The sequence below is a fragment of the Falco punctatus genome, assembly GCF_963210335.1.
Source record: "Falco punctatus genome assembly, chromosome: 2".
In the NCBI taxonomy this organism is placed as follows: domain Eukaryota; kingdom Metazoa; phylum Chordata; class Aves; order Falconiformes; family Falconidae; genus Falco; species Falco punctatus.
The window spans coordinates 63,346,033-63,363,142 of record NC_137581.1 but is presented as its reverse complement, the minus strand read 5'-3'; the positions used below and the strand labels follow the sequence as shown (position 1 = coordinate 63,363,142).

Below are 17,110 nucleotides of genomic sequence, written 5' to 3'. Positions count from 1 at the left end.
CCCTTCTGTGTTCTGCTGAGCTCTGGATCTCTCCATTGACTTCTCTAATTTTATTGCTGTTATTTAATTTCATAAACTGCCTTTTTCCATTTTACATTTGTATTTCATAGCACATCTGTAGCATTTGAGAGTTCACTCCATGGATGTTTCAAACCACACCATAGGATCTTGGCAGTTACACATGACTTCAGAGATTTTATACACATATATCTGACGTATGGAGGAAGTAATTAAACCATATGGATGTCTCCCATACAGTAGGAAGCACAGCACAAGTCTTCTCACTCGATTTATTATAACCTTATGTCATTTAGCAAAACCAACTCTGCAACTGTTTGAAAGAAAGAAGCCAGCTGAGAAGGAGGGAGGGGACCTGCATGGGGAGCTGTGGTTCAGGCAATTTGGAGCAGCTTTACGTGCCTGCGGCCATACAGTGCAGTCAAGACCTTGCTGGCAGCACCAGGTATGAGCTAGCAGAGTGCAAACTCTGCAGTTTAGTTTGTGAGGCTTCCTAATGAGAAAAACAAATGGATCTGTCCTCAGCCTGCACATTTACCTCTGCCTCTGCTCTGATGGCAGGGGCTAAGGAGGAGGGGCCGCAGGGGACAGCATCAGAAGCTGCCCCTTGCTACACAAGGGGAGCCCACTGCCCCCATTCTGCAGCCTTGCTCTGGGCAGAGGTTGAAGAAGGAAGAGGCTGGACTCATGCAATTTAGCTGTCCTGTCTGCAGGGCATGCTGATGGTAGGGGAATGGCCCCTACAGTCTCTGCCACGGTGCAAAGTCCCTAGCAAATATAAATAAAGTAAAATAAAAGCTGGGGGAAAGGGTGCAAGATGGTGATACACTGCACATCTGTGCCAAGCACATGGAGGACTACGCTCTGTAATGGAGAGTTAGTCTCACGGTGGTCAGTATGACAGTAGCAGTACAGTTATATCTGAAATGAGGAGTTTCCTGTGGAAAGTATATTCTATCCATAAACCCACATGCCAGTGCTTGCCCTCACTAAATACCAGAATTATGAAAATAAAAATAAATAAGTAAATAAATAAAAATATAGAAGTCTAACATCCATAGCGCAGTGTGGCGTCTTTGGGCTCTTTGCTGCTGGAGTCCCTGCCCACTGGAAGGAAGCTGTCACTGTGCCCTTCTCCATGCTGCTACCTCTGTCACTAGCATGGAAGTGTAGTAATGCCCTTGGCCCTGTATGAAGAGCCACATGCAAACAGCTCCTGCTCCAAGGAGCTTACATCCTAACATAGCCAAGCACAGCCAGCTGTGAAGACCACGACATCCCACGTTGCTGGGGGATGAGTTCGTCTCACAGAATTGGTTTCTCTCATTCCTCTTCCAGGCTACCAAGAAGGAAAGTATCTTACAGGAAGCCCTCAACACAAAAAAGGGTGGTGAAATGGCAAAGGGAAAGACGTTGTGTGCTTGGGAGCAGATAACAGAAAGGTCATAAAAGAAATAGAGAAGAAGGAGAGGATCTAGAAACTGAGAAAGAGCCAAAACCCAAGAGGTGATTTACAGGGGCGGAGAAAGAGTATTTGGATCAGAAGAGAATAATGCATACATATCCATGTCCTTATCAGACTGGACAGAAAGACTGTATTGGCTGCTGTACCCTGAATGGAGTGAAGCACTAGGCGTACTGGGGAGGACACTGAGCACAATAACTTTCTTTTTTGCTCTTACACCAATACTATGCTTTGCCAGAAACCTTGGAGCCAAATACATCTGCTTTTAAAAAAGTTATAAGGCTTGATAATATCTCTTTAACCAGTAGGGAGAACACAGATATTTCACAGACATTTGCAAAATTAGTTTTGCTAACTAATAAAATAAGCAATTTCATTGAACTACTATGACCCATATTAGAAAAGAAACATAGAAAATCCCAAAGAGCTTTTCTTCACTGGGCATCTGCGATAATACTAGACAGAAAGGAATCTGACAGAATAATATAATCTTTTAATAGAAAAATAATTTTAGCCTGTGGGAGAAAAAACGCTGCACAGATGTTTTGTTTGGGCTTGCAGATTATTCATTGTCTAGAACCATTCGCCATGCGTAAAACACAGACTTCTAACCTTCAAGATCTTTCTGCATGGTCCCAAAGTAAATATCTAATTATAAGATAGTTTAATGCTTGTCATCCTTTTCCAGATCAATGTAATGGAAGCTCTTACATATACTTCCACAGTCCTGTTCATTACACAAAGACACTGAAAAGTATTTGGAAACGTTATGTACAAACTGAGGTAAAGAAGGAACATTTACTCTCTTAAGCATCAATAAGAAAATGCTGACAGTGGGCTTGGTCTGCCTCAGCAGATACTGTTCATGAGGACAGTCTGCCCGTTCCCACATTCCTGGTCTCTCCAGGTCAGACTCAAAGGATTCCACTAATAGTTTGGTACTTACCAAAGCAGACAAAAAGAAAATGGGTCAATGTTACTTGCTCCCATGTGAGAAAAATACAGAAAATAGAAACAAGCACCATTTGAGAAACTTGTCAAGCCTTGGACAAGTCATGAGAAACTTTTACACTCTCTAGAGTGTATTTTAAGTGTTAAAAGATGGCCTGGATTATCCCCCTTGGGCTCCTTGTGTGAGCTACAAAGTTACAAAGCAAGGCCATCATCCACCCACTGCATGTTCTTTAAACTCCTGGTCACAGTAAGCGAAATTGCAAAACTCGGCCAAAAGCAGAAAAATATCTTTGCACAGTGAAGTCTGAAAGTCTAACCAAATGGACAGTATATCTGTCCTAAAACAATCCTGACAGTGCACTTCATTTCGATAATTAAGTGTAATTCACATGTGAAAACCAAATAAAAATATCAATGATACTTGAGAATGTACTGTGCTGTGCAGACACTATTGACTGGAATGAGTGAGAAGACTACACATCAGCAGACAGTCATGAAATGGCTTAACTGCAGGTACTTATTTTCTAAATAAGGTAAAATATACTTTCAGTATTTCATAGGAAGACAGGAAGGAAAAAAAAAAGTGTTGTTTAATTTTAAGTATTTTAAAATAGTTGTGAATCATATCCAAAGTGTTCACATCCCAGCATCAGCTATTGTGACCAAAGTTAACTTTGCACTACTCATCAACAGGTTTCCTTTCTATTATTTCTTCATTACAGTTAAGTTTTTAGTCTTATCTTCTGCAATAAAATGGTTCTTGATTCCTTACTGTGATCTCTCTTGCTTTTTTCCTCAATGTCTCATTGCAATTTGTGATACACAGATGGCCAAATACACTCTTAAAAATGCTGCCATCAAAATAAATTCCTCAAGTACCTTCTCAATTTATTAGCAAACTGCCATATTTTTTTTATTATTATTTGAGCATAACAAGCCCATAAATTAATGGAATATATAGGTAATGCAAAAGGTATCAGATGGTGTCATTTCAAACACAAGAGCTGAACTTGCATTATGACTAGTTTATCAGGCACATTTACTTCAGTCATAATTTTGTTTAAACTACAACCTTGGTATTAATTTTGATTGACTACACTAATTCTTGAGCTTTTTCCAACACTGTTGAATTGTTATCTTGTCAGTCCAGCTGAAATTGCAAAGGTTTTTGATACAGGCTTGCAGAAGTATCTGCAAAGATCTAACCTAGGTCAATGGGCTTTAGAAAGTATGTGCAATATCTGTATCAATGCTGCATACCTGTACTTATTTTGCTGGAGATAATGTATGTCAATCTAGTTTTAAAAGGTGAAGTTGAAAATGAAAGTAAAAAAGTGGATGTGTCCTTTTGACTATCTTTCAGTCAAGTATCATTCTTTTTGTCCTGTATGGTTGATATGAAAATGTTTTGGAAGAATTTTGCTTTCAGGGCTGGAGCAAAAGACAGAGTCCGATTTGTTAGCTTGGGATGGGCTTAACAATACTGTAGTCCTTTAGATTGCAAATATGTACAATTTTTAAAGGTTACCTATGGAATAAAAAAATGTTTCATATGTGGCTGAAGCAGAAATGCTCTGCAAAATAACGAAGCGATAAAAAGGAGGCGGAAAATATTTTTTGGTCAATGTGCATATTTTGTTTGAAAGAAAGATTCGATTTGAGTTTAGTTTACCTTTTAAACATTCTTTACAATATTCTGAATAATTACACATGAAAACGTGATTTTGGCATGAAAATTTAATTGCATTCCTGCATGTATTGAAGCAAAACACCCTGCTTTTTCTTATACATTTTGCATTTTTTATTTGAAACAGATTCTTAGGAAAACCTTTCACTGACTCTTCCCAAATCTCAGATTCTGTGTAGAATGCATATATGGAAAGAAGATTCACTGCTTCTTGGTCATGGGAAAGTTATCTAACCTCCATCCACCAGTTCAAAAAGATCTCTGATGTTGATTAAACATGTATAAACAGAAGTAAAAAAAGGAAACTTGCATATTTCACTCAAAAAAATGTCAGGACAAATGTGCTTAAGAACATCAATTAGCAACCAACATGAGTATCCCGCTACATAGTTGATTGACAGTCAGTGTAGCCCAGGTTAAGTAATTTTCACTAAATAAAACACTAGGTCATAAACTAGGCATTAAGTTTCAGACTGACTCAAGTCCAAGTTCTACCAAGCAAACCTGTACCCCACCTGCCTTCGGTAGTTAACCCTAAAGATTATGGGCCTATTTACTGCTACCAGTTCATGCAATTAAGCCTTAAGCCCAAGATATAGAGCTATGGAACAATATAAAGACTTTAGGGGTTTATGTATGCTGGCAAGACCTTGTACAGCAGTGTTTTGAAAGTATAAACGTAAACAACAGCACGCATTTGAAACTGTACCCTCAAATATGTAAAAGCAAACTGTACTCTTGTATCTGAAAGCAGAATTTAGCTTCACACTATTAAACACTTCTTTATGGTAAAACTCTTCCTGTCTTTTGCCGTCACCAGTAAGCTGCTCCCCACTATTACCTTGGCTAGAGAAAAAAAGAAAATTAAATCTCAATGTACCATACCAGACTTGATTACAATATTGAAATAATGGAAGAGTGCCTTTTCCTGTCCATGCGTAATGCTTATTAGTACTATAGGTATTTTGCTTTTAAATCTGCCACCATTACAAATACCTCCCCTCTGAGGGCAGCTCCTCTTCCTGGAAGTTTCCAGAAATTTAACCTTGGCCTAGGAAGCAATGTGAAATTTTGAAGCGTCTTTTTTTGGTACTTCATAGCCATTCCAGGGCAGAACTGACAGTATTTCAGAAGATACATGATCAAGCTCCCCAAAAGTAGAGAGAAAATAGGACATTTTTCAAACCATTTCTGTCTTGGGAAGGTAAGAACAAAAAGAGAAGGAAAAGGAAGGGCAGGCCACCACAAGGCATGTAAGCTTTGTAAATTTTTGCCTTGCGTGAACAGTGGGGTTTCCCCTGGTAGTGGGTTTATGTTTGGGTGTTTGCTGAATGGCTTCCTGGGGATGTCTGATGGGTGTGTGAACTAGCAAGGTGGTTCCTTGACCCTTAAAATGGAGGAGCTTGCACAACAGAGGAGCTTGCATCAGCCTGTACACAGAGGTCAGCTTGCCTTCACCTTTCACCTCACGACTTCTAGATACATTTCAGTGAGGAGAGATCTTCCTTGTTGCTACCTAGCTTAACGTGGGTAGAGCAGGGAAAGGGAAAAGTAATCCCCCTCACCTCTCAAAAGAGAAGTTATACTAACACAAACTTTCAAGAGCTAACAAATTGTAAGCTCAGGATGCAGCAGAATCTAAGCAACAGAGCAGAGACCACTCAGTTTGTTGCAAAGAGAGAGTACAAGGTATGTTATTGCTGATCCAAGAGGCAGGTTTTGTATGTGCAGCCCCTGATCCTAGCTGAAGTCCCGGATTTGTTGTCTAGAGGCAAGAGTGTCTGAGCTGGAGAGAAACAGGTCTGCAGGCAAGGCCTGCCAGGGTGTAGTGGAGCAGTCCCATCTCTGCTGTGGCTGCCCTCATATGGCCACCGTCAAAAAAACCTCCTGATGTTGATTAAGCTAGTATTTAGAGGATGTCAGTCTGAGGGAAGGTGGATAATCAGCTTGGAATAAGTGATCAAATCTCTGACAAACTCTAGCCGCCAATGTCTGCTTGGTGTGAGGATGCTCCTGGAGCAGAGTGAATCTTCCAGGAGAGGAACCAGGTGATGGCAGTGGGAGGTTTGAGTACTTGACACAGATAGCTGGATTTGAGACAGCTGAGAGGACTGAAAGGTTCACCGAGTACAAAGGTAGCAGAGCCCATGAGATGTCTGGATAGGTATTTAGACTGGTAGAAGGCAGGAACCAGTGGTCACAATCCATGTTATACCACTAATGAGGGAGAGTAAGGATGCCCTACGGTATTAACTCAAGGCTTCTGTGTAGGAGACTAGAAGTCCTTGCAAACTTTTTGCAACAAGAGAAACCTGCCCAGGAGGAATGGGTTGGACTTCAGTCAAAAGGCTGTTATTACTGAAAATTAAAAAGTTCACAAAGAAATAGTTAAACTAGAAACAGGGGCAAGAATGACAACCATGGTGGAGCACCTGGTTCAGACTGAATGAATTTGTGAGGGACGCATGGCTAATAATGTTCAATACATCCCTGAAAAGGCAAGGGAGGAAACAAATGGCATAAATGCAATAAATAGTGAAGGTAAATTTACAGTGCCACTTGTCTGGAACTTGCAACAGAGAATGGGCAAGATTTGTAAGTGCGTCTACACCAATTCTAGAGATCGAAAGAAAAGGATTACAGAATTACACTACTTGGCAACAAATGACAACTCTGATATAATAGGCATCTCCTGCTGGTGAAAGGAGGATAATCAGCAGCATACAGAGGTGCTAGGCTGTCTACTTTACAGGAGTGACAAAGAATGAGATACAGCCAGGGCAGTGGCACAGCATGTGAAGGCTAAAACAAAGTGTAACAGGAAAAAATACTGAGGGTAGAGGGCAGCATTAGGGAGTCCTTGTGGGTGAAAATAACAGAAAGGTAGGACCTGATTTGTATTTAGGACTCCCCTGTTAAAGACACTGATCATGAAATAGTGAAAAATTAGAGCAGCTGCAAAACTAGGTCATGTAGCAATTTTGGTGATTTCCAACTACCAACGTACTGTCAGGCACATCATTTCATCCAGATGAGATAAGGAGATAAAATTTTTGGACACAACTGACTGCTTCTTAGCACAGTGAGCCCTGGGACCCATAAGAAAGGATGCTGCTCCGGATTAAGTCTCGAGTACTGCACGGGACCTGCTTCAAGAGGCACTAGTGGGAGAACCACTCTGTAAGAGCTTCACAGTGCAACTGAACTTAATGCTGTAGTGGGATGGAGTAAGCCAAACAAATACGTCACACAGATACCCAATTTCAAGATGGGGAGATACACAAAAATAGCAGAAGCCTAAAAAAAACAGTCACGAAGGCAAGAAGCCTAATGCAACCTAGAGGCTTTTAAAAAACACTGTATTAAAAGTCCTGGTAAACAGCATCACGTATCAAAAAGAAAGTAAAACAGTTCAATAAAAATTCTGCATAGCTCATAAAAAAAGCAAGGAGGCTATTGTAGGGAAAAAGGTTAGCCTTTAAAAAATTGCTGAAATGAACAGGAAAGCCCTATAAAAAACAGATCAAGAATAAATGGCAACTAGGATGACTCAAAAAGAATGCCAATATTTTGCAGAAGATCATCAAGCCAACAGTAAAAAATATTTTTTAAAAAAAGCAAGAAGCCATCAAGGGAAATAGCAGTACCATATGATGCCAAAGGCTTATAAGGGGCACTGGGGGATGGTAAGGCCATAGCAGAGAAACTTAGTGCATAGGTCTTTATTGCTGAAGGTGTTTGAGAAGGTCCCAAATCCAAGTTATTCTTTGATCCAGATTATGCTCAGGTAAATATAAAAGAAGTAGTAGATAAAACAGGTAAAGCAGGCATTATTAAGTGAACAGGAATGGGTGACATTGACCTGTGACTTCTGAAGGAACTCAAGTGTGAAACCGCAGAGCTGCTGGCCAAGGTGTGCAGCCCGTCATTACAAAGTGCCACTGCACCACCGTACTGGTGCCAACCAGGCTCCCATGTGGAAAAGAGGCTCCAGAGGAGACCCTGTGAACTGTGGGCCAGTTTATCTGTCTTTCCTGCTTGGTCAGGCAGTAGTCTAAAGAATACAATAACTGTGCACACGGACAAGCATGGTAAAGCAGGCCCTAGTGAACGCAATATATTTGGATTTTCAAAATGATTTTTACTTAAAACAGGTCAGACGGTGATCTTACATCATTTGAGTAGTGAACTCCTTGATGTCACTGGAGGTTGTGAAGACACACAGTTACAGCAGCTTCAAAAAAGGATTAGACAAATTCAGGGAGAAACCCAGATACTGAAGGAACACATATATAGGGTGAGCTTGGGTACAAGGGAAATGGACTGCAGAAAGTTGTCAAACCTCTGTGCTCCCCATAAATAGCATCTCCTACTGCCACTGTTGGGGACAGAGTAGTGGGCTAGATGAGTTAATGAAAACTTAGAATTCTCTAATTTGAGAAGATGCTTCTTATGTTCTTATTTTGCAAAACCAGAGTAAAATATCAGATTTCATCACATATTTATTTAATGTTGTAAGAACATGCAGGGGCATGACGAAGAAGACTAACGTTCGTTTGAAATTAAATCTGCTGAGGGATGTCACTGACAACAAGAAAGGCTTCTTCAAGTACATCAGTAGGAAAAGGATGACTAGGTAAAATGTGGGCCCACTGCTGAATGAGGTAGGTGTCCTAGGGATGAAGGATACAGAGAAGATGGAGTTACTGAATGCCTTCTTTGCTTCAGTCTTTACTGCTAAGGCCAGCCCTCAGGAATCCCAGACCTAGCTAGAGGCAAGAGAGAAAGTCTGGAGAAAGAAAGGATCCTCCCTTGGTCGAGGAGGATGGGGTTAGAGATCATTTAGGCAAACCTGACACCCACAAATCCATAGGCCCCAATGGGATGCACACTGAGTGCTCAGGGAGCTGACAGATGTTATTATTAGCCACTCTCCATCATCTTTGAAAGGTTATGGAGGACAGGAGAGGTGCCTGAGATCTGGAGGATCTTGAAGACTGTGACTCCAGTCTTCAAGAAGGGCAAGGAAGACCCAGGAAACTACAGGCTGGTCAGCCTCACCTCCATCTCTGGAAAGGTGATGGAACAGCTCATCCTGGATAACATCTCTAAGCTTGTGGAGGAAAAGGTTATCAGGAGTAGTCAACATAGATTCACCAAGGGGAAATCATGCCTGACCAACCTGATAGCCTTCTACGATGGAAGACTGGCTGGGTAGATGAGAGAAGAGCAGTGGATATTGTCTACCTTGACTTCAGCAAGGATTTTGACACTGTCTCCCATGACACCCTCATAGGTAAGCTCAGGAAGTGTGGGTTAGATGGGTGAAGTGGATTGAGAACTGGCTGAATGGCAGAGCTTAGGGGGTTGTGATCAATGTCACAGAGTCCAGTTGGAGGCCTGTAGCTAGGGGTGTTCCCCAGGGGTCAGCACTGGGTCCAGCCCTGTTGAACGTATTTATCAGTGACCTGGATGAAGGGTGAGAGTGCGCCCTCGGCAAGTTTGCTGACGATACAAAACTGCGAGGAGGGGGTGATGCACCAGCAGGCTGTGCTGCCATTCCGCAAGACCTGGACTGCCTGGAGAGGTGGGAGGACAGGAACCTAATGAGGTTCAACAAAGGTGAGTGTAGGGTCCTGCACCTGGAGAGGAACAACCCCATGCACCAGCACAGGCTAGCAGTTGACCTGCTGGAAGGCAGCTCTGCGGAGAAGGACCTGGGAGTTCTGGTGGGCAGCAAGTTGCCCATGGGTCAGCAGTGTGCCCTGGTGGCCAAGAAGGCCAAGGGGATCCTGGGGTGCATTAGGAGAAGAATGGCCAGAAGGTTGAGGGAGGCGATCCTCCCCCTTTATTCTTCCCTGGTGAGGCCACATCTGGAGCGCTGTGTCCAGTTCTGGGCTCCCCAGCTCAAGAGAGACAGGGAACTGCTGGAGAGGGTCCAGCACAGGGCTACAGAGATGATAAGGGAACTGGAACATCTCCCTTATGAGGAAAGGCTGAGGGAGCTGGGCATGTTTAGCCTGGAGAAGAGAAGAACGAGAGGGGATCTTATCAATGCATACAAGTATCTTAAAAGCACGTGTCAAGAGGATGGGCCCAGGCTTTTTTCAGTAGTTCCCAGAGACAGGACAAGGGGCAGTGGGCACAAACTGCAACACAATAAGTTTCATCTGAATATGAGAAAGACCTTCTTTACCTTGAGGGTGACGGAGCCCTGGAACAAGCTGCCCAGAGGGGCTGTGCAGCCTCCTTCTCTGGAGACATTCAAAACCTGCCTGGATGCAACTCTGTGCAGCCTACTCTAGGAGAACCTGCTTTAGCAGGGGCTCGGACGAGATGATCTCCAGAGGTCCCTTCCAACCCCAACCATTCTGTGTTTTTATGATGTATCAACTTACACTAACAAAGAGCTACAAAGGAAGTACTGCCATTACACCAGCTTAGAAGCCAGTTAATTGTGATCTTCAAGAATTGCACTAGTAGCTGATAAAATGATTTTACTGGATTTAAACATTTCCCTAAGATATAAGAATGGAATTGACCTTAGAATATTTAAGTGTTGTATTTAGTTGCATTTTTTTTAATTACAAAGAAAACATCTTCTAGATCTAGCCCATGTATTAAGATATAAGCTTCTATGGAAAATGCTTGTAAGTAAAGATCAGACACTGTATTTCACAATTGTACAGCACCCAAAAGCAGATGGAGGCGATTATTTAGTGAACTGGTAATAGCTTACCCTTGGTGATTGCATTATGAAAAGCAATATAACAGATAGCTGTAAAAATGTTATAGTGAACCCTCATGTCAGTCTTGGTTAAAAAGGAATGTTTAGGCATTCCCAAAAAGTGGCCTTTATGGGGGGACATGAAGTTGTCTTTTCATTTCAGTTTCCATTATTCCAGCCCCTTGCAAAAACAATAGCTAAATGGCTCGAGCACTGTTAGATGCTTGACTCAGACAGAAAGTACAAAGTGAGATTTCAGTAGAGTGCATTTTCTCACTCTATAGAAAGACCAAAAAGATTTCTGTTCACTTCCACCTTCTACAAAGCCTTCTAGGTTGATTATGAACTTCAATAGGTCAAACACTTGGCCATTGTACTGAAAGGAGATATTGTTTCCTATATAAATGCATGAACGTTTAACAAATTTTAAAGGTGCATATATTGTACTTTGCACAATATATGGTTTGCAAAGAACTCTCAGTCTCAAGATTTTAGGAGTTGCAGTAAAAAAACTAGAGGAAAAAGAGAGAAACCAAAGGTTTTCATTTGGATTTTTCCTTTAGTCCAGGGTTTCCATTTCACTCAAACCAGAATTTCAATACTTTATCAGTGCCTCCTTTCCCTCTTATCCAGGTAGCTGGGTACTCTTCACAGTATTTTCTCTACATGCAGCTTAGGGAGAGGATAAGTCTGCCGTCTAAGGAGAACAACTTAGGAGAAGTTGTCTTAGAGGAAAATGATAGATCAGTCTATCTCATCTTAAGGACAACAAGAGTCTGCTGTCTTTCCTCTCTCTTTTCACCCTCCACTGAGGCTTATACTGTGGTTTCTTTTCATGTGGATTTGGACACTCCTGCAGGAGCTTCGATGCTTGCTAGAAGTTGGTTGAGCTTTTTGCCAGCTGTGAGAAGGGGAGATGAGTCTCCAGGCTTGGTTCCTGGAGCCACAGCTCCACTACCTTGCAAGGTACGGTAAGATCAGGGGTCCTCAAACTAGAGGCCTGGATACGCCTGCCCCAGGGTCCTCAATCCAGCCCCCAGTATTTACAGACACCCCCCCTGCCAGGGGTTGGGGGGGGAACCAAGCAGCCGCAGATGACTGCCTACCACTTCATCCGCGCACCGGCCCCCTGGTTGAAAAGTTTGAGGACCCCTGAGTTAGACTGGATATTTGTGTCCAGCTGTTCTGGTTCCAGCTGGGATAGGGTTAATTTTCATCTTAGAGGCTGGTGCAGTGCTGCTTTGGGATTTGGTGTAAGAACAATGTTGACAGGACACTGATGTTTGTAGTTGCTGGTGGGTAGTGTTTGTACTAAGTCAAGTACTTTTCCATTCCTCAGGCCCTGCTAGCGAGAGGGCTGGAGGGGCACAGGACATTGGGAGGGGACACAGCCAGGACAGCTGCCCAGAGCTAGCCAAAGGGATATTCCATACCATATGGCGTCATGCTGAGTATACAACCTGGGGAAGAAGAAGGAAGGTGGGGACATTCAGCTTTATGGCGTTTGTCTTCCCAAGTAGCTATTACATGTGACGGAGCCCGGCTTTCCTGGGGATGGCTGAACACCTGCCTGCCGGTGGGAAGTGGTGAATGAATTCCTTGTTTTGTTTTGCTTTGCTTGTGTGCGCAGCTTTTGCTTTACCTATAAAATTGTTCTTATCTCAACCCTTGAGTTTTGCATTCCTTTCTGATTCTTCCCTCCATCCCTCTGGGCGCTGGGGGATTGAGCAAGCAGCTGTGTGGTGCTTGGTTGCCAGCCGAGGTTAAACCACAACAGTCCAGCTAACAGTGAATACACACCTAGGTTAAAGTAAAATAACTAGGCTGCAGTGAAAAAGAATAAATACTAGAGTGTCATTAGACACTAGAAAAAACTCAGCTTATGGAAGAAGTTCCTTCTACTCTTTCTCCTCCAAAGGTGTGAACTCAAACGCAAGACAGGAGGTGGGAACTTTAGGGGCATCATGTACGGTCCAAGAAAAACATTCCTTTACAGAAACTTCTCCAAGCCACAGCTAGGCATTTGCTGTGAATTGCAAACATGGCTATCAGCAATGTCCTATGATTCCCTGAACATTTCAATTCAACCCGTTTTCCTCCTGGGAATGAGGCAGAAAGTGCCTTTTGCAGGTGTTGCCACAGCTCCAGGAGCAGCTCTGATGACAGGCAGGAGGTTGTAGGTTAGCCACTACCTTTGCTTTGCTGCAGCAGCTCCCTCACCACTACAGCAAGCAGATGAAGCTTCTGCTGTTTCAATTTTCCTGCACCCACTGGATTTTGCTGAGTTCTGTCTGAGCCCAAGGAAAGTTGCAGGGCCAAGCCCAGCTGAAAAAGAGTGGAGGAAAAACTAAAACCACATACCTCTTCCCAGTAGGCCTGCTAGGCACATGCAGTAATTTCTGCTAGGTGGCCTTTTGAACCTAGAAGCTGCCCTTAACGAAACACAATTCAACTTTCCTGTGCCTTCTTCGTGCCTAACCTTACCAGTCCTGAACCAAAAGCAGTGTATATAGAAGCACAGGGCTTCCAGCTGTCCTGTACCTGGAGACCTGGCACAAATCACCAAAGCCTGGCTGAGTCCTCACACATCGAGCCAGCACCTCTCTGCCTCTAGGACAGAGCCCCCAGAAGATATCAGTGGATGTATTTGTAAAAAAACCCCACATGTACTTAAAAACAAAACCCACTGGATTAAGACAAAAAATAAAGAGAAGCATCTTTATTTAAACGCTGTACCTTAAGACTGTAAGTGAAGCAATGACAGAAAAGGAGTAGAAACACATACAAATAAAAAGTAGGCATTTCCTCAGACCTTCCCTACTTTCATAGTTTGCAATTGTATTTACTACTCCTATGACTTTACTTCATTCAACAGCTTCTGATATTCATTCAGTAGCAGCAAACCAAAGCAACTGGTTTTGTTTGCCTGGTTTGGAGAGACCTGTCATGAACAGAAGGTGAATTTCCAGAGGATGGTGGGGCTAGCAGCTGGCTGCAGACCCTCGCCATGCTGCTCCCACCAGAGTTCCAGATGCCCTCCAAGTGACAGCTCTGTTGCACTCGAGATGGAGAGTCATTGCAGAAGCTGGCTCTGACAGACTGCTTCAGGCACTCTTACAAGTGCAAACACGCAATATGTCTATTGTGCATGTAATGAGTCACCTCGAGCAGAAAATGTGTGTTGTGCCAGATTATACAGAGGTTTTGTGAAAATAAATATTCCCATTGAGGATTAGCATGAGACCAGAAGCTATGCCAAATTTGACTAGTCTCTAAACGCCTATCTTGTTCCTTAAACCAGATGTTTAACAGAGATTGTGACATCTGAAGAGACCAACAGACACAAAGTAGATGCAGTGTGTGCTGACTCCGAATAAGATGTATCATTTCAGAGAGTTAACGTACAGTTTTTGAAGTGTTATATATGTTTAATATATATTACATTGAACATATATATATAATATATGTTTAAATCACTTTCCCCAATACTTCTTCACATCGTGCACAATTAGCCACAAGTAGCAAAATATAATTTATGTTTTGTAACATCCTCCTTTTCTCTTTTTTAGTGTCTATTTAAAGGGAGGCTAGTGTGATTAGTTACTGGGGTTGCTTACTTCCCTGAGATAAATGAAAGAGTCAGAGTGGCAAGCAAGTGCATAAAATCTGCCCTTGTCTCCTAATCCTACATACTAAGCAACTCACAGGGAATTTCTCATCAGTGGCACCTAACTGGCTCTCTACTCTGGTAATGTAACATTTTCAGCTTTTCTAACCTACGCAGTTACTTTTGTTTAGCTACCTCTTCTGTTTTGCAGCCTTGGCATCTTGAAGTTAAAAGTTATTAATTTAGTAAGGAACATGAAAAATATTTCAGTCACAAAATCTGGTAGTTTTGCAACAGATATTTTCATGAACTCTAGTGAACAAGTACCTCCATGGTTCATTTTTACAACCAAAAGAAATGACACTGAGAAAAGAAATAGTAATGTCATACTGGAAGCCATTTCATAGAGCATCAGGTTTTGAGTTTGCCCTTGGAGGGAAGTGGCAGGAGGCAGTCACCAAACTTCATGTGCTGGATAATGAGGGTACGGCAGTAACAGCTGGAGGGAGCTCCACCCGAAGCTGTGTCCTAGGGGAGGGCTTGTTCCTCCTCAGCTTCATCAGTTTGCCACTAGGTTATTGTAATGGACAGCAGACTGCGAGCAGATAACGGTCAGGGGATGGGAGTACAACCATTATGGTTCTCATAGCATGGTAACTCCAGGATCATCTGACTTCCATGGAGACGTTGGGACTTCTGCTGTAAACAAGAGTGTTCCTCGCCTCCCACCTACACTGTGGTTTTCCTGCCACCTTTTCCTCCACTCAGACATGGAGTCAAGCTTGAGGAATGCAATGGGAATGGGAACTGATGGCCTGCCACATGGAAGGAAGGCAGAGAACGAAAAAATCTTACAAGGTTTCTGGCAGCAGAACAAGCATATGACCTGCCACCACATCTCTTCCCTGACCCACTCTTAGAGATGGGTGGATGAAAAAAGCTGAGTCATTGCCTCAGCTGCAGAAGACCAAGCTGTACAGAAGGAGCCTGCCAGCCAGGGCTCCAAGTCATATAGGATAGGAATTGCCCTACTTCTCTCAGCATTTTGGCAGCAGGTGGCTAATTCCCTCCACCCTATCTCCCCTCCTCTGCCCTCTGTCCTCGCTATTCCCCAAAACAAAGAACAGACTACCAGCAACACCCTAACGTTGGAAGCCCTAAGCAGCTCCCAGCAAGGATTTCAGGTTTTGCAGGCCTGGTTCCCTTTTGCTTTAATAGAAATCACATGTATGGGGTATATTTTCATCAGATACCATTTCATTAGAAAGACTTCAAGAACATTACTGAGTGATTTTGTCCATATTCGTTTAGCACTGTTACACAATCCAATAACACTCTAGCACGTAGCATCCCTAAAATTCTGATCCAATCAGCTCATCCTGGATGTCAGGTCCCTTGGTCCTAAATTTAGAGAGAAGAACCTGCTATATTTCATAACCAAGTATTTCTTCAAATCTACAAGGTCTTGAGAAAGCAAAATGAAATGAGAATAACTTTTTCCTGAAAAAGATTAATTGTTTGCATACTCTTAGCAATTTGATGCAAGTCCATCTATAGCAAAGGGTATTGAACTAGTACCATCAAGAACATTTTACAGGAAAAAAATATTACTTACACGGCTTCCTTTTTCAGGGAAACACTGACATCCTCCACTGCAGTCTCTGCCTCCACATGGTCCTGTGTAAGTCTTTCCACCCTGCAAACCAGAACACACATAAAACAAAAGTTAAAATGAAACAGCTACAATACCCGGCACAGCACCATAAGCTTTGATTAGCAGACTCACTGGGAACTTGCCCAAGCAAAGACCAGGATCAGATCTATGACTTCCAGTTAAAACCTCTTTAATCAGTGCTTAGAAGCAACCATGAGTGGCTTTCCAGTTCTTCAAGATCAGCATCAAGAAATATAATGTTACTCTATTAATTTCCCTCCACATTTTCAAAACATTGCAGCTCCATGCTGAGCAGTATCTCACACATCTTTTTGACACATGCAACAGATATCGTATCACAGAGGCACAGCTGCCTGGATTCTTCAGGGACATGGACTAAGTCCTAGGTCACAATGTACCACATCCTTCTCTGCGTGCTCTAAATCGTTGCTATATTTTAAAATATTTATGAGCGGACACAAAGGAAGACATAGGTATCATGTTCAAAATTATAAGCCAATCTCCTGCCCTCTCCTCTTCAATGGCTGCCTGTTCTGGAGGCAACTAAAACTTGCTAGCGACCAACCGCTGTGACCTAGAAGGCAGACCTAAAGTAGATGGCTGCAGTTACATCTCTCCTGCCTGTCCAGAACCACCTTGGCCTGGGCCACAAACATATGGATCGCAAAATATGCACCACTCCATGCAAATCCATCCTTGGACAGACTTCAACAGGCAGGCCAGCTCAGATTACAGCCAGGATACACCGCCTGCACGAAATGCAGCAGCCACAGTCACTCTTGTTCAGAAACCTGAACAGCAGAGATGTTGTGCATGCAGTGGTATGACTTATAACTGTAACTTAATAATTAGGAATACTGTGAAGACCGGCCTGTGGCCCACCTAAACCCAGAATTTTGAACCCTTGAAAGTGCCCCACCAGCCTAGTAAGTAATCTGGGAAAGGACAAAGGGACCTCTCGCCGCTATTTCTGCCTC

General features: G+C 42.8%; 1 protein-coding gene across 2 annotated transcripts in view; it reads right to left on the bottom strand.

Annotated features, from left to right (window-relative positions):
• Positions 1-17,110, bottom strand: part of COL4A2 (collagen type IV alpha 2 chain) — a 148,907-nt gene that overhangs the window by 90,377 nt on the left and 41,420 nt on the right. For both annotated transcript variants that reach the window (XM_080375525.1, XM_080375524.1), the window contains one exon: positions 16,074-16,154. In XM_080375525.1, the coding sequence (XP_080231651.1) occupies positions 16,074-16,154 (81 nt within the window). The remainder of the gene's footprint in view (positions 1-16,073; positions 16,155-17,110) is intronic.